We start from the raw sequence: 18,741 nt of genomic DNA on the forward strand, positions 1-18,741 counted from the left end.
CTTTTTGTTTCTATCCAGTCCTGTCTAACACTGCTTACTGAGGGGTTGCTACTCTGCAAAGTAATGATCAGAACAACCTAAATTGTTACACTTCTTTGTTTTATGTGGTGTTTGCATGAGCGTTGCTGTAATCACAGATATATACTGTTTTTTTTTTTTTTTTTGCTATATTGGTAAATTATTATTTTTCCCCTGGTAGAGCCATCTTTATTTTTAAGTTATTGCAGGTAGATTTATAGAAAGCAGGGTATCTTAGGTCTATTTTGGTGATGTGTACAGGTTGGAGTAGGTATTTTATTTGCTTAAACACTGGTAGGTGGTGGTAGTTGCTGTTAGAAAGCAAAGACCAACCTTCTGAGAGAGGAGACTGGTGTAAAGAACGCTTTTCCTTTCCTCATTAGCTGTCACTTTTGTGGGTCCAAAAGAGTGTACAATCTCTTGATCAGTTTATTTACCTCTATTTTCCAGGCATTCATGCATTGTTACATGTTTGTCAGGTCTTCTAAAAGGCCTTGTGTCAGACATATTTTGCTATTCTTTGAGCTGTGAAAGGTTCTCTGTCTTTCTACTGTCTTTCCTTCTGTTAGTATTGTGGTCACTTTATTTCAGGGTTTAAAATAAATAAAGCTGCTAGTATTTGGAGCTAAAATAATTGGCACGAGGCCAGCTTGGTGTCTGCAGCCCATATCACACTTCTCTCTAATGCCTTTTGATAATTGCAGTAACATTTCTTGATAATGTTTACAGTGTGTCACAAAGCTGACTGACTGTTTTGTGTTATGTTTGGAATGCAAAGTAAAAACTTAATGTTCCTTCATGTAAAATACTTCAGTGAGCTATGAAGCGGAATCCGTAATGATTTGAACTGAGCTTAGTCGTGTTCTATGGGTCATAAAGGAAACCAGTTTGGGGGTCCTCTGTGCACTAGTTAGCCCCTTCTTCTGAGTCACTTAGCTTACCCCCAAAATCTGTAGTGTTTTGTTTTGTTTGTCTGTTTTTTTCCCAGCAACTTTAGTAATAATGGGAATAGTATCTGCATGAAGGATAGGAACATATTAAAACTTTTTTTTTCCAATTCTGTGGTTAGTTCTTAGATTGACAGATCATTTTAACAAACTTTTTAACTCACTGTCACAACTAATGAAACCAGTAATTTTCCATGTTGTCTTTTTGAAATTCTTTGTGAGATGCTTAATTTTAGTGTAGTTTCCCATTAAAATTTTGTCTGTGATGCCACTTGGTGTCATGTTTGATATGATAATTTCTCATATTTGTTTTTACCTGTTGATGCACTATGTTTATTTTAAGTTTTAAGCTTTCCATTTGAATTGTGGATATCAGAATTGTTCACAGACTTTGACATGCTGTTAATTCCTTTCCCCAATAGATTGAAGCAACTTTTTGCTTAAAGCAGTGCCAGTTGCCCATCTGAATGTTAAAATTACATAAAAACACATAAACAATTGTGACGATCACAAAGCAGAATACTCAAAACTGCAATTTGATAGTTGCTTTTAATTTTCTTTTCTTGGCTTCACTTTGTCCACTTGAAAATAGCGTTGACTTCCTCCACCATCTTATCTTTACATCCTATAAGACTAGTAAATCAGAACAACAGCTTTTCCTATCAACAGCTCATGACCTTTCAATGTTGTTCAGTTCTTAGTTCTCAGCTTCTGCTCTTGTGCTCCTGTTGCTCCTTTGTTCCCCCACCTCTCCATTTAAGTCTCCATTGACTTTAGTTCTTAAATTTAGCACTCCATGGTGGCATATAGCAACTGTGATTAGTGCTAGAAAGGATAGCTGTACTCAGTGTCTGCTCCTTTGAGAACGGATGTGCTCTTCAGAGGTGTTAGGTACCGAGCTCCTACAGAACTAGTGTCTACAGAGCAAATTACATTTAGAGTAGGTTATTCTTTTTGAAATTCCTTAGTTTTGTATATAAAGCTGGCTTTGTTTTCACAGGGATATTAAATAATGCTTAGATGGCATGTGGGTATCCTCCCCCACCAAACTTCAAGACTCTGTCAAAGCAAGGGAACAGGTGTGTTGAAAATTCTGAAAGAATTTTTAATCATTCCTATCAGAAAGAGATCCAATTTAGTAGCAGTGTACCAAAAATTAATCCTTGTACGTATGCTATAAAGGAAAAATATCAAACAATCAAGTTCTGTAAAATGCTAAAGTGATCAAACCCATAATCTTACAAAAAGTAATAAGTGACCTTAGTTAAAATATGGGGTAACCATTCCTGTTTCCAAACAATGTGTGTTTTCCTGGTTTTTATTTTCAGCTCTATGGAAACTAGTGAGTACACAAAATACCTAGTTTATACAATGCACTACAGTCTAATAATATGTTGTTCTAGAGTTGAACGTCACAATACAATTCTTTTGATAGTCTTTTAGCCCTTGAAAACTAGAACTTAAGCGTAGGTATTTTTTGTGCAGTTGAATAGTCTTGGTGTTATGTACAGGTAAAGGATGCTATATCAGAAATGTGTGTGTGTATATATAAAAAACAGAAACATATCTGAAGATGCATTTCAACTATTGAAGTTTCTCCTGCTGTCCCACAGTGCAACTTTTTCTTCTGAGGTGAAAAATAAGGGAGACGTGGTAATAAAAAAAAAAAAAAAAAAATATAGAGTATGTGTTTGCATTTACTGCTGTTTTGAGATTTTTTTTTTAATCTTTGATAGTTTTTTTTAATGTTTTCTCCTTCTGCTTTAAATTATGCCAAAAGGAGGAGGATACCATTTGAGTTGTTCTAAAAAAGCTAGTTGTTCACAAGTTCTGTAGGTACATTAGGGAATCTAGCAGTCAGACTTACGTGAAGAAGAACCTGAAAATAATCCCTATTCTCTTATGTTTTCTAAATACAACACTCACAGGCACAGCTGGAAAATTTGGGTTATGAGTGGAAAATTGATTTTTGGAATCCATTGGCCCTTGTGAGCACAGTTTCCTAGTTTTAAATTACTTCATTTTTTTCTCAAGATTTTAGTAAATGTAGAGAACTGCACAAAAGGAAGGAGTAATATATATAAATGTATGTATGTGTGTGTATATATATATATGTGAAAAATTAGGAACACCAAAATGCTTATGACCCCAGGTAAAACCTATATTTTATGGTACTGTGATTCTTCATTAGTTCATGTGCTGTTTCCTTTTTTGCTTCTTGAAGCCACAGTTGTGCATGTTTGTGTCTGAACATAAAAGGATGATACTAGTTTGATGTAGATGGGGTAATCAAGTATTGTGTGTTGTTAGACTGTATGTCTTGACTGTTGACGATGATGAATAGCTTCTGACACTTGGGCACGAAGTTGACTAGCATTTTCTTATTTCATCACTTTTTTCTTGAATAGTTTTTTTTTTGCCTGTAAAATGCAATTCAGGATTCCCAGGGCAAAGTGATCAGAACCTATATTTTTCCTGGGGTTGGCAGCAGAGGAGATTGGAAATAAAGCCTGTACGTTGTTATCACTAGGTAGGGGATGTTACTGCATTTGTATGCTTTGCTTTACGCCAATGGTAAGAAATGTAACTAACCAGGTTATTTACAGGATGGCCGCAAGAACCTTGTTGTGCTTGCCCCTGTTCCTCTGAAGTTAGTAACTTCAGCATGAGAGAGTGCGCCTGCTAAGCTGGTGAAAACTGATTGTGTGTTGACTCATATGTGTTGCATTTCTGAACTTACTTTCTCAAATAGCTCTTGTGTAACTTTCTTGTCTTTTCTCTTAGGACCCTGCATAGATCTTCATCTTTCACCACAGGTTTCTTTCTTGAGTCTTTGTATTTTGGTTTGTTTATGCTGCCTGCCTTTTGCACTGCCAGTACTGCCAACTTTCTTGTTCTGCTATTTGGCTTTTGGCTTTTGTTTATACACCTTCTCTATAGGTTCTTACTGAGACTACAGATGAAGGCTTGTGTATTTTTCAGCATCTATGATAAGATTGTGGAAGAAATGATCTTGGTGTCTCTTTTTTTTATGAAGTATTTTGGGATTTTTTTTAAATAAAATTTGTGACAAAACAACCACATACATTGTGAATGCATTGTATTTTCTCCCCTTCTGTTTCCATGTTTTTATTCGTGTGTTTAGGATCAATGTTTTTGTAATGGTTTCTGAAGCACCTTATGCCCCTTGCTTTATTTCAGCAGTGAGAGTGGAACATTCCAGTTAATTTTTTAGCACTACTGCAAACCACAGTAGTGTGTATTTTTTGATCGTCTGTTTCCCCCTAAAGACACCCTCAATTATTTCAGTATTGTTTCTCTCTGATGTAGAGTCTATCTGACAGATCAATACTAAGCTCTTCTGGTGCCAAACCAGTGAAGCTGGTTAGGCTTATAGGTATGTGAAGCACATGCTCTTGTCTTTAAGCTCTAACAAGATGCAGGGAGAAATTTCAAACGCTTCTACATCGATGTGTTTCTGCCAAAGGGCTATTCTAGAAAAAGATACTGTTTAAAATGCCTATTTTTTTCATGTGTGTTCTCTCTAGCGTCACTGAGGAAATGCAGTAATCAATGAGAATCCTGTCAGATATTCATTCTTTCCTTTTTCTCCTTCAAAATACCCCAATGTTCTTTGTTCAAAGAAATACTGTAATGATTATTTGTGTTCAACAGGATGTAGTCCAGGAGATGAGGGCAGTGCCATAACTAGCAGTGCTAATGGGAGAGCATCCGGCAGACTAATGGATTAGACTGCCAAGCAGTTTGAACAAAACTGTTAGCTGTGCATTTGTTACACAAATTAACTTCTTAATTGTTAAACTTCTGTGGTCATGCTGCAAGGATGGGGTGCAACAAGTTACCTCAGATGAGTTACTTTATTTGCCAGTAGTTTATGTTGCTGGATGGATTAATTGATGCAGGATACAGTCCTAGCCTCTGATTTCAGTTCTCCTTGGCAGATAGCTTTCAAAGGTGTGGTGTTTTTGTTTGTATTACTGTTTGTAATGAAAGCTAGAATTGTAAAATACTCTTTTTTATTGGTTTGATTTCTGGCCTTGGCTGTAAGGATTGCCCAGAATATCAGTGTGAGGTTTTTGTCAAATAACTGATGGCACATTACTTCTGTTTTTCTAAATTCTGTGTTTTGATAGAATCTTTCTTATTATGTGCTTGCTGTGCTGTGAGATGGCTCTCTTGAAAGAGTTTTCCTGATGAGCATGTAGAGCTTGGCACAGAGCCTAAATATTACACTGAAGATCTAAATTGAAGACATTAGAGATCAGCAAGAAATTATTAGTTAAAAATAAAATAAAATAAAAAACATTTCACACTTGCCTGAATCAAAAACTGAAAGGGAAGAACTGTGATAGAATTTGTCATGTGGTCTTGCCTCCACAGTTGCCACAGTGTATTGCCTGTTGTCTGAAGACCTCAGTCTATTTTCAAATCACTTACTTCTGTAATCCACAGTACTTTGGTAAATTCATAGAGACTAGGATGAGAGGAGATGCTGCATTTTTATTACCTCTCACACTAGTGAGAGGCTTGCATACATTCTTATTTTACACTGTATCATCAGAATGTAAAGTTCAAAGCTTCTGAACCTCTGCTAGAGTAGTTTGGCTCTGCCTAAATTAATCCCTTCAGTTTTGTCATCAATCTGTCACATTACTGCACATCACTTTGAATAATTTTATTTTCAAAACTTTATATCTTTTAAGTATTGGTGTGTTATCAGTGTCATTTCATTTAAAATTATTAGTTGCTATCCCTTTTTTTTTTGAAATTAAATAAATACCATTTTCTTCCTTCTTGTTTCATACAAGTTTTTGAAACAGTCAGTGCTAAAATTATATGCAGTTTCCCTTCTTCCTTGCATATTCTAGCGAACTCTTTCTGCATATGTAGGACTAAATTATTTTAATGCCTGAAGTTATGGGGAAAAACAGTCTGAATGCCTGTAAAGGCAATACTCTTTTTTCCCTTTTTTGTAATAGTGAAAAATTGATTAACCGATCTGCAGCCACAACACTGAAAACTCAGAACAAATTAACCTTTTGCGTCTCCCAAGATCTTTGTTCTACTCCTTTCTGGTGTCTTGTTATCATTAAAATGGGAATAGAATTTCCTTTTCTTTGGCAGTTTGAAGCACAGGGAATTAAGTGATTTGTTCAAGACTGCAAGGCTACTGGTCACCTTGAATTTCCTGATTGTCTCAAAACCAAGATCTCATGACCTTAGATCAGGCCATTTGTTTCATGCCAGCTATCACATAATACAGAGGTGGCAAAGTTGTATCTTCCAATACAGTTCAAGAATTTGAAATAGCAAGGAGAAAGGTGGTATGTATGAAAAAGCATGAAAAGGCTATGTAATGCCTGGAGAGACCCTACCTAATTACCATCCTTTTTTGTCAAAAATGTATCTGACAGAAGTAGTCTTGGCAGCATTCAAAGATTTGTTCAGTAGGTAACCAATATAAGGAAAATTGTGCAATATGTTGACTTTCTGTTGACTAACTAAACAGAGAAGGAGAAGGAGGGATGGTCTTGGTGGGTGCTCACTCATCTTAGGAAAATAAAATCAGCATTGCCTTAGTATACCAAAAAGAAAGGATTTCCTCTTAAGCTTGATTTTTAAGGGAAAAGTCAAAAATTCTGTGTTACTGCAGAGTGTGCAGCCTAACTTTGTGAAATGATGTTAAGATTTCACATCTGTCTTTGATTTCTTTGTAAAGTCCCTTTACAAAGAACACTGAGGCCACCCGCAGTATCAGTATGTGCTCGAGTTGCATTGTCATCATTTTGAAGCTCGAAGTGAAACCTCTGGTGCTGGACCCCGAGATGCTACTCCTAGGGTGCTGTATTTGGAGCTGTTGTCAGCAGCAAGACTGGAGCCCTGTGTGCCATGCCAAAGGGTTGGTGTGTCGGATGTGCTCCTCAGTAGACTGTGTGCTTGGGTGGCATGTTGTTAATGTCAGATGGGGCTTGCCTTTCTCTCCTAGCTGGATTGCCTTCCCTTGGTGGCTTTTGTGGCCATACACACACATCCCATTTTGTTCTTCAGCTGGCAGTTAGCTGACAGTTTTGTTATGTGCTTCAGGATAAAATACAGCTTCACTTTTAGCTGCATTAGCTCAGCAATCTGAATAGAAACAACATTGTGATTACCCTTCAGATAACGATTTCAGTGTAATAGAGTAGAACTGGTAATGTAACAGTGCTTTAGAAGAAATGATGCAGGTAGTAAATGGTGGCTTCCATAATTTCAAAGTTTGTGTTCTTGTTTTCTTACGTTTACATCTGTGCACATAGTAAAGCTTTCCAGAATTTAAAATTCTGCCTGCTATTGACAAGGGATGTTAACATTACAGTGTAGTGGAGATGGATTTTCCAATTTACTGCTTTCTATGTTTACCATCTTCATTAATACCCTTCTGAGTGTAGCTTTTTGAAGCTTTCTATCATGTAAACTGGGGGGGGGGGGGGGACAAAAAGTGTTTAAAGATACTGTCTTTTTTTTTATAGTGGCTAGAATTTCCCTTCAATGTTTATTATTAATTAAACACACATTAACAGTACAGACATCTTGCTGATTTAATGAAATTGCTGGTTAATTTAGCAGAAATTAATATGGCAATTATGTAGCAAAAGCTCTTACATGCTTGAAACAAACTTTAATTTTACAATTATACATTTGATTAAAAATGCTATGTATCTGATACAAGCTGTCCTGTTATATTTTTGTAACACTATAGCAGTTCTTACTGATTCATTTCAGCATGATTTTTCTGAAAATGAAAGATATATTGTACTTAATTAAATTTACGTAAAGCCTCATTAAGCACTGATATTAGCTACAGCTTTAGATCCGTTTGTAAAAGGAGTGTAATTCTGAGTTCAGTTGATTACTGATCAGCTGATCTTGCAGCTGCTCTACTTGTTTTCCTTGTAGAAGGTGACTTAACATTTCACTCATTTGTCTTGCATTGTTACTTAAAGGTATCAAGCCATTGGGTGCGAATCCTGCTTTTTGTGTATCATGAAGTTACTAGGAATCAGCTGAACGTACTGATCAAGTGCTGTGTTTATGTGTTCCACCATTGTGTGGCTTTTTTTTTTTTTGCTTGTTTGGTTTGTTGGTGCTGTTTGCTTTGGGGAAGTGTGGATCGTGGAGAAGGACAGTGAAAGGACTGAGTCTGAAACTTCCAGAGTAATCTCCTAGCTGTGGACACGGTGTGCCATGGCTTCCTGCATATGTGAAAATCTTCAAGAATAAGCTGCTTGTTTCACATCTCTGCCTTACTGCCCAGTTCAGTGCATCTATGAAGTTTTTTATATCTTAATATTTTTGCTTTGTACATATATAGAAATAAAAAATTTTAATCACCTTGATGTGATCTGACCTTTACAGTTATCAGAGTCATCAGTTCTACTTTGATATGGGGAAGAAAAACATTAGTTTCAGTGAACTAATTTAGCCAGCGTTTCCTAATCTGCTCTTGTGAGGAGTGCCTTTAACATGTTTATGTGATGCAGGGAAGGGAGTTGAGGCTTGACCTGTGCTTTGAAATTAAGACTTCAGATGCAGGCATACAGCAGTGTATTATCCTGACTGCAGCTTAGTGCTATGGTGTCTGACTGACTCAGTACTCTGAGCACATCTGGTTAGATAACTGAGTGGAATAACTACACCTAGTGCAAGAGGTAGATCGTGGCGCATAAAAGATATTGAAGGGTATGGTCTTAACAGTTGACAGTAGGCCTTGGCTGGGAGCCTTTGCTGTGCTATGGATTTTGCTAGATGTAACTGTAGAGGTGCTCACGCTGGAGTGTAGGACGCTGAAGGGCATAGAATCTGGGGTGTCACAGACTTAAATCTAGGGTGCAGATGTGTCTTGAAAGCACATTTGAAGATCATGGTTTGGAGGAGGTTCCCTTGAAGAATGGGGATGAATATGACAATAACAAAAACATTGAAATAGACCTGCCAACATTGTCCAGCATGGTGCAGATGGAGTTATTGCTGTGAATTTTGTCTTCAGTGCTAGCTATCTGCAAATCTGTCAGGTACCAGTTGTGGTGTTGGTTGGTATATTCACCTCCCCATATAGAATGCTGCCGCTGTTGCTTCTGAGCTTGGCCTGGCAGCTAATAAAAACAGAGTGAAAAAAGAGGACAGTTGCCACTTCTATCTGAAGGTAGAAATCTCTTCAGGTAAGAGTACGTGCCTCTGACACAGAAATCAGATGCTCTTGATGTCTCTGATTACTTGGCTATCAATGTTAACTGCTCTTACATGGAAACTGCTTTGGTAGTGGCTCTAGGGCCTGTAGGTAGCTGAATTGGCTCACCACCCTATGCAGCCAAAATCATATTTTCTCCTTCTACTGCCTTCTAGCTTCTGTGCCTTCAGAATTAAACTATATAGTGTAATCAATACCTGGTGCTGCCCCTTATCTCTATTGTTTTTTCCTTGGAGACTTCTGTTTTCTACAAGGTTATTTCTCCGACCACAAACCTAGAACATGAAATAAGTCTCTGACACTTTCTGCTTCCTGACCAGTTTGCTGCATGCCATCTACCTAAAATACCTTCCCTTGAATAGGGATTACTTAGGATGCTGCCATTTCTCCTCCATTTGCACTTGGTGACATGAATCATGCCGGCCTTTGCGAAGAGGTAGTTTTCTGGCTGTTGCTTCATGTTAACTGATCAATTGCAGCTGACCTGTTCCTCTGGAAAGGACATTGACCCTGTGAGGATCCACAGTATGTGCTTTGCTGGTAATAACTGTAAAGTTTCTCTGAATGCATTGCATTTTCAGTGTGCAGGTTTTCTTTTTTTTCCTTTTAAAATGAAAGGTAGTTTTACCTCTGGGACACTGACCCTGATCCTAGCTTTTTCTTTTTCTGTGGTTTGTCTGCCCTTATTAGACAGCCCTGTCTGGAGCAGTACATATAGCTGATGTGTGAATAAAGAATTTTTTATCAGCTGGAGTGTAATACCAGGGGGGTGTAAGGTTACGATGTAATGAGAAATGCATTGAATTCTTCCATAGTAAAAGAATTGCATTCTGTTTGCTCTCTACTCTCATCTTTTTTCTTATCTTTAATTCCAGTTTTGTTTCTTGCATGCACTGTCCTGGCAACTTCTGTTAACAATTGCTGATCTCTATTGTACCTTCAAGTTATCTCTGTCCATATGTTAAGTCCCAGTGGCAAACATTCATCCTTACTTGAATTTGCTGACAATTTTGTCATAAAGAACTTTAGCAGCAGTATGGCATAAGAACTCACTAGTTCTTATGCCATACTATCTATGGCATAAGAATTCTGTCACCTTATCAAACTGGCTGACCCTGGGAGCAGGTATGACCCTTCTGACTCTGTTTGAGCTGTGTTTAACCTGGATTGCTTCAGCGTCCTGTTTTACAGGATAGAACTACAAATAATTGTACAGGTTTGGTATGGGGAGCAGTGAGCTCTGTCTTCAGGGTAGGAATGAGCTAACGGGAGAGCTGTGGATAGGAGCTCCTGAATCTGGTTACTGCTAAAGTCTTCTTGGTGGGGACTCATGGCACGACTGGCACCATAACTCATTCCTTGTCCAAGCTGCTGGTACTGATGAGCAGCAGAAAAGTGGGTGGAATGTATTTATGATTTAAAAATAAAAAAGGAGGTATCCCATGTTCTTTTGCACAGGGGATAATGAATCTGGAATTTGTCTTGAGTTTCACTACCTGGTAGTATCAAAACTACTCTGCAATCTAGCAGTGTGTCACTTATCTGTCAGACTGTTAACATTGTAACAAGACAGTATTGCATCAAGTCTACCCATCTGATTATTTTGTGCTAAAAAAATGAGCTGTTAGAATATATTCTGATTTAGAATCTTGTATGGTTTTAGCATTCCTGGTATCATTAAAGGCACAGCCCACATATGCATTTTAATAGTCTGAAGATTCATTCCTTTGTCATAGGAATAATCACATTGATTTAGTTCTACTTTTATGCTTATGAAATGGCATCTATGTTATAATGGGATTTTTCCTGGTGTAAAATGTCTTTTTGTCAAAGCTCTGGACTGTTCCTGAAGTACATTCTGAAGGAGAGGCAGGAAGGAAAAATAAAATGCCAGTAACAGAAGAATTCCCAGCTTCCCAGTTTGGTACAGGATCTCATGTTACATGGGTTAATGTAATATAATGTAATAAGAGGGAAGGTAGGGCCTCTGAAGATTACTACTCTTGCTAGCTAGTGGCATGATTGTACTTCTTCTTTTTTTTTTTTTTTTTTTTCCCTGCTTCAGGGGGCATTGATGCACTACAAAGATCTTGTCTGTGATAATGCTCCACTAAATTACTTGGGCAACTGAATAAAATTAGCAGGAAATACTACGGCTAGGTTACCTTATCACTTCTTCTTTTGGGAGATGCTCTTTAAACCTTTAAAAAGATTTTTTTTTTTTTGGAATTTTACCTAAAAACATAAGTCATTTTGTCTTCTGTGTTCACAAATACTTTGCTCTTTTGATTGATTGTATTCTAAGGAGTTTCTCCTACTTTCTTATCGGATGTCAGGGAAAGGTTAAAAGCTAACAAATTATATTTGCTGTGAATCGAATTTTTGGGTACTACATGCACACTATACGTGTGCTTATTCTTTTACATAAAATGGTTTCATATTAAAAAAAATAGAAAACTTTTTCAAGTTTTAATTTTTCTCTGGATGGGACTAACAATGTTGAAAGCAAAATTATTTGTTGCTTTTTTCTTTTTATGGCAGTTGCTACATTTTAGTACCTTTTTTCCCCCTGGCTTTAGAATACTATGTAATGGAAGGACAAATAATGCTTTAAAAATGGTGAGAAAACTTTCCCATTGTATTGCTAACCCTATTTACATTGAGGCAGAGGACAAAGAATATTCATTATAAATCTATCTGTGAAAATGGTATTGCTTTCCTCTGAAATACTACCAGTTTGTTTGTAACTGTTCAAAAGAATACTGTTAGTAAGGGGCTAGGGTGGAGCAGATATTTATCTTTTGCAAGCTTTTTCCTTTTTGAAATTTCTTAATAAGCCCTAGTGTGAATATTGTAGCATCTGAAATACATACTTGGAACCTATAGCGCTATCAGTACTCTAGAACAGTTCTCTGTCTCCAGACTCGTCTCCTCTCTAGTCTTTCACCATTGGCAAACCTTTCTGCAATTGTAACCAGATGTTTAACTTTTTCTGTAATGCTGACTCTATTAATTTGAGTTACTTTGCACTGCTTGCTATCATTTATTGGCTAATATGACATAACCTTCCTGTGGTATGTATAATCTTTGACTGTTTTCACCAGATCTTCTTGAGTTAGAGCTAGGTTTGCATGGTGTCTTACTGACAGTAGAAGGCTTTTTGTTAAGGAGGGATAAAAATTATTTTGGGAAAAGCAGAATCTTGAGATCAACAGAAATACTTGCCAAGTTGAACTGCATTTTCAATTAACCTACTGGATATCTTTTCAGAAATACAAACAGGTCTATCTTGCATTTGTAAAAATGTTCTGATTTTTTTTTTTATTTTTTTATTTTTTATTTTTAAAGAGAAGACTCTTAGAAGGATTTTGTATACTGGCTTTGAAAGTGAGAAAGAAAGAGAAACAGTCATGAATTTTCATCCTGATTTGGAGCAGGCACTTGACCCTTATCTGTTCCCCATCAGAGGCATACTTTAAACAGCAGACTGAAGTATTTGTGCTCACAACTACAATGAGTGGCTGTACAAACTGGAATGTCTATAGAGAGATTGAGACAGTATTTAAAATACCTTGGTGAAGAAACAAAATGTAAATCTTCTGTCTCCTGAGTATTAAGCAAGTAGAGGATTTTGAGCTAGTATCTCTCATATCCTGGAAAAATCATCAGCTATTGTGCTCTGTGGGGTATGGACATCACTGGGTAAATACCTTTTGACTTTTTTCCCCAATTTCGATAAGAGTGCTCATGTTCTGCAGTAATTGTAGCTTCACTTTTCTCAGTATGTACTTAAAAAGTGGTGAAGAGAGCACAGAACCAAAAAAAAAAAACCACCTCCTCTGATTTTGTGTGCTTTGCTCATAGACATTATTCTAAAACTAGTTTAAAAATGTTATAGGCAAATATTTTATATACAAATATGGGCAAACCTAAGATTTAATTTGTTTTTGACTAGTTGGCACAATTTCTCAGACAACCTTAGGGTTTTGAGACTTCTTCCTACACTACTTTTTATTTTTAATTTGTATGTTAGTAGAAAACGCTCTCACTGAACTCCAGGAAAAACAGTTGTGTGTAGAAGTGTTTGTTTATCTTGTTATCACCTGTTAAATTATAAGTAGTTGTTAAAGTATAAGTTCTTAAGATTTTTATGCCACTGGAAAAAAACACTTCCAGTTATTCCATCACTGTTAATTGTTCTGACATATTTTAATATTGTTGATAGAGTTCTACCTTCCTCCCAAGACTTAAAGAGACTGCTTACAACATCATTTCTTGTCTTAATCATACTTCTGCACTACTGTAGAAAAGTGTTGCTGGCAAATATAGCACATATAAATGATGATCAGTTCTGTACTTTGATAAAGTCTTTTGTGGTCAGAAATATAAACAAGTATGTTCAAGATTTCTGTTATTCTACATTCTGTACGAGTAAACATTCATAATCAGTCACTTTAATTTTTGTTCAACCCGTGCTGATATATTTAACGGGGTTTGTAGTTTCATAGAATTATAGAATATTCCAAGTTGGAAGGGACCCATAAGGATCATCAAGTCCAACTCCAGGCACCGCACAGGTCTACCCAAAAGTTTAGACCATGTGACTTAGTGCACAGTCCAAACATTTCTTAAACTCATACAGGCTTGGTGCAGTGACTACTTCACTGGGGAGCCTGTTCCAGTGCGCAACCACCTCTCAGTAAAAAATCTGGAAGAAGTTTGGAAGAAGTGATCAATTAACTCAGTGACAGAATATTCTGCGTCATGTGCTGACTGTAATTTCTATGCATCTACGTAAATACAGGTAATCACTTTTCATTAACAGCTTTTGTAGAAAGGTATTTTAAAATTTAAAATTTTAAGGACTCCAAAGTGCAATGTGTGCATCTGAATTTAGCTTTAGAGAGAATGGGCTCTTAAGTGGAAGCAAGGAAACAGTGTTCACAGTCTAATTGCAGTGAAGAGCCTGAGTTGGGAAGTGCTTGGTTATGTATGTTGAAGTCAACAGAGTTGTGTGCCTAGTCTACCATGTGCTGAATTAGCTTGCGGAACTGTGGTTGTTCTCTATGAAACTTCTTCTGGATGCACTTATTCACTAGAGAAGTTAATGATTTTTTTTCTTTTTAATGACTTAGCCCTTCCTCAAGGGACTGTATCAGAGCATTTGACTGATTGAGTATAATTTTGTACTGTTGATTCCAGGAAGCCATTTAAGTGTAAGTAAGCAGGTAGGATGAAGTATTAGTGATTAATTCCCACAGCTCTGTTGGTACAAGACGGGTAAAGCTATTCACAGTAAGAATTATTAAGAAGCTCTTCATGGTTATTGCCAAAGACACAGTAATAGTTCCAGTCAGACCCTAAGCATGCAGTTCAGTACTGCTCCATCAGTATCTGTCTTATGTTCTTTTCTTGAGTTAAATTTCCATACTATTGTTCAGCAAAACCAGTAGTACTCATGCGCTTCTATTAGTACATCATTAGGAACTCCAGCTAATGGTTTCCTGAGTGAATAGGAATGAGTTTTAGAGTCTGAACTCCGAAAAATAAAAGTATATTTTGACTGGCAGCCCTCTTGGCCAGCACTCTGACAGAGGCAAAGGGACTCTGTTTCACTACTGTGTTCTTGCTCCTTCGCTTAGTTGCTTGCAGTGTTCTTTTTCCCTTTTTGCCTCCTAGATATAGCTGTTTATTCATGTGAAAAAGTGTCTTCTGGAGGTAGTTTGTTCTATTCATAGTTCATTGCGTTCTATAGATTTTTCCAGGAACCTGCTTCTTTTTACAAAGCCTCTAAGTGGTGGTGATTGGCCTTTTTTCCTGTTGTCGGAAAGAAATGAAACCACCAGTTGAATTTCAGCAATGGTGATGATCATGAAGCAGCAGATTATTGAAGTTGCTAGGCATTTTATACTTTTTTGCATATTACAATACTTTATAATATTTCATATTTTATGTAAATATTTTATAATGCTGGAAGTTTGGTAATTTCAGATAATGATTTTTATTTAGGCTGAAATTTGAAACAGTAGTATGTGTTTATTTTTGATAAAAGTAGTATTTATAAAGTTAAAGAGCAAGTTAAATTTTGTGGTTGCCTTAAAGTTTCTAGAAATGACAAAGTAGATGCTTAATCTTCAGTCTGTTTGTGACAAATTACTTGCTGAAAATTCAGTTACCGTATTCGGTAGAATTTGTAGAGAAAATTAACTTAGAAATTTACTTAACTTTGAAAGCGAACGGAGTAAGTGCTCTTGTTTTAGATGATTAAAACATCGCAGAACTGTTTATCTGGCAGTAAGTATTTGGTCTGTCAAGATGTAGGGATAAATATAAGTATTTTCCAGGAAAGCTGTTCATTCTAATAAAGTAATGTAGAATATTTCTTACTTGTGTTAGAGGAGCATGTCTTTGATATGGCTTCTTAATGTCTGAAAAATATCAAGATGATAATTTCAGTAAAGGGGAAAACGTGAATGTGAAAAAGATGCAAAGTCTCTCTAATAATCTGATGTACTGAAAGTGTGATGGACTGGAAGACCAGCAAAATAAATAAAATCTATGGTGCTTTTTCCTTTTATTGTAGGAAGTTTCTAGTTTCAATTTTTATGTGTATTTAAGCAGTTTGAGTATGCATTGGGTTGATACATTTTTTATTTTTCTGAAAGACAAGCAGCTCCATGTAGGAAAAGGTTAGGGACAAACAGGTTCCCTATTCTAGAGGCTATTTGATATGTATTTTGATCACTGAAGGGGGAGAACCAAATGAAGTAACAAGAACAAACAGTGCACCATTTGGTTCTCTGTTTAAAGTCTAAGAAGCCGTCTTATTTTTGCAACTCCAGCAAATCCATGTAATTTTCAGCCTGGCTGCAGCAAGGTATTATCCTAAATAATTTTGCACGTGCAAAGACTGTTGTGCTTCTGTATTTTTCTGTGGAATGCTCTTTCAGATTTCTCTGAAAGAGGAAATGACTATCGCTTCCATGGGTGAATCTCTTACTTCTCAAGTTTTCTCAGGAAAAGGTACTAATCTCTGCTAGGTACAAATCTCTAAAACATAATGTAGTTGTTGATTGTTGAAGCTCTGTGTGGAGAATGGAAGTCTTAGAAGCTGTATTTCATTAGAAGAGGTGCTGGCCTTTGGGTTACAGTATAGATCCATCTGGGCAAGATGGCTGATGAGTTGGATTCTTTTGTGTGCAACTTCTTACATGGATACAGAAAATGTAAGATAATGTAAATACACGAGAAGAGCAAAATCAATCTTTTTAAATCTCAATGCGTTTATCTAGAAATGAAGCAGGCTTGTATATATGCTTATTTAAAGTACACAGTATTAAATGCATATGAGTAATACATACATAAAAGCCGTATGAGGCTACTTCTACCAAAAGGTTCATTTTCTTTGATATTTGTATGGTGAAACTATTGAAATTTGATTTCATAAAGCTTTTACAGAGTTAGTGAAAATGCAGTTCAGTTAAATACTCTCCCTCTCCCTTCTCCGACATCCTCCATTCCATCCCCTCCACGATCCATTTCCCTCCCTTTTCTCTGTTCTTCTCCCTCTCCTTTCTCCATTCGCTGTCAGGAAGGGGCGCCTCAGAAGAGTCATTTCAGCTCAACACGTCACCGTCAGAGACTAGTGGAACCAGCGGCTTCAAAAGTGAGTGCTTTCATTGAAGGACCGTTTTTAAGAAGTGGAATATTATGTCAGCAGAATATTTGTTACTTAAAGAGAAAACCTTATGTATGCTTGATAGGAGATACAATTATTACTTGTCTGCAAGTGATATGATCATTCTGTCTCTAAAGGTGAATTTCAGCACCGATGAGATTCCTATTGGTGTGAAACTCTTGTACTTTAAAACATTGGGATAAATTTTTAGATGTATCTGCAAACTGAAACAGAAACTGTATGAACTGTTCTGGTTTGGTTTTATTTTCCATGATACCTGTTTTCTTCAACTTGTCAGTTCTTTTTTCTGTCTTAAACAAAAGGCTTACATTGATTAAAATATTGGCAGGGTATGAAAAATAATCAAGTATTCTATTATCAAGCTCTGATAGGAACTTTCAGAGAAAAAAAAGACTTTGGCATCAAAAGCTGATATTAGCATATATAATAGCAGTACCGGTTAGGTTCATAAGACTGGCCCACCTTTTTAGAGGTCTTTTTTGTTAACAGTATGCAAAAAAGTTTGAGATACTCAGTGAAGGTATTGTTATTACAGAGCTTTTAATATCTAGACTAATAAACTGTGTTATAGTGTATATTTCAGAACATCTGTAGCTGTTCAGCTGTATCTGTTTTTTGCTACTTTTTGTTAGATTCGAGCAAAAATTAAGCCATGTATCTGTTAGTACCATTCTCACAAAATCCCATTCTCTACTTTGCTATGTGCAAAAGATATGTGCAAAAATTGATGGTAATATTTTTGTAAACCTTTGATACAGATTGAAATAGATCAGTGGTGGTAGTCCTGGTCTTGAAAGAATTCTGAACCATGGTTCTAAGAAAAAAAAATAATGAATTGCATCATACATGGACGCAAGTTGTCTTATCTTGCTTTCTAAATTGTGACTCAAATCACTGTTGTCAGACTGAGTCTTTCTGTTGTTAAGTGTGTTGACTCACTAAGTTTTAGTTGTGTTGACTTCTACTGATGGCAATTTTAAGTATTATTTATTCATTTTGGACTGTAAGAACATTGTCAGTCCTAAGTACAACATCATCAGAACCTTTTGAGGGGCTAGGAAAAGGCAGTTCTGGGGTTACAGATGCAAAAGTGGGTGAAGTATTTATTTCTTTAAGTAGTTTGCTTAAGAGCAGGTATTATTTTTTACTACCTCTATACTGTCTCTTGACAAGACCGTTTCTGTGTGCATTAATATAAACTGGAATCACTTCAGGTAATTCCCTCTTTGTGGAAAGCCAAAGGAAGGAAAAATGCATACCAGGGTGCTGTCCTGCGGACATAAGCTGTATTAGCTTTGTGTCTTGGCTGCTGGGAGGATATCCTGATGCACTGGGAGCAAGTCCATTGGCAGCTCACTGCTTCTGGATTCCAGCCCAACATCCAAGGGGGGAACTCTTAGCACACAGCAAGTCATCCCACACCTCTCTACCTGCAAACATTGTCAGCAGCCTTTGAATGACTGTCTGCTTTGAAGATGCTTTAGCACACGGAAGGAACATAGCTTGCCTCCAAGCCCTACAAAACAGTAAACTTGCTAACTGTACACCTCTGCAGATGTATCTGCTGTGGTGCCCTCGAGGCAGCCTCTTTTCATGCTTGGTCCCACAAGGCATTGATGGTTCTTGGGGCTGTGGAGTTCAGGGAAGCTTTCTTCATCGAGACTAAGAGGACAGGACTGAGAGTCAACACTGAAAATAGTTCCAGAAGTAAGGAGTTGTAGAAAGGCAACAAGACTGTCAACATTCCCAGTGGTTCTGTTTTGACTCTCTGTCCTGTCCTCTTAGTCTCGAGGAAGAAAGCTTCCCTGAACTCCACAGCCCCAAGAACC

At 36.9% G+C, this 18,741-nt stretch overlaps 1 protein-coding gene across 6 annotated transcripts in view; it reads left to right on the top strand.

Moving 5' to 3' along the window:
* MAST4 (microtubule associated serine/threonine kinase family member 4) overlaps positions 1 to 18,741 on the top strand; it is a 294,272-nt gene that overhangs the window by 103,906 nt on the left and 171,625 nt on the right. For 4 of the 6 annotated variants that reach the window (XM_035309515.1, XM_035309516.1, XM_035309517.1 and 1 more), the window contains one exon: positions 16,805 to 16,879. The exons of the other annotated variants lie outside the window; for them this stretch is intronic. In XM_035309515.1, coding sequence (XP_035165406.1) covers positions 16,805 to 16,879 — 75 coding nt within the window. The remainder of the gene's footprint in view (positions 1 to 16,804; positions 16,880 to 18,741) is intronic. 6 annotated transcript variants of the gene reach the window in all.

This window comes from Oxyura jamaicensis, chromosome Z, assembly GCF_011077185.1.
Source record: "Oxyura jamaicensis isolate SHBP4307 breed ruddy duck chromosome Z, BPBGC_Ojam_1.0, whole genome shotgun sequence".
NCBI classification, from domain to species: domain Eukaryota; kingdom Metazoa; phylum Chordata; class Aves; order Anseriformes; family Anatidae; genus Oxyura; species Oxyura jamaicensis.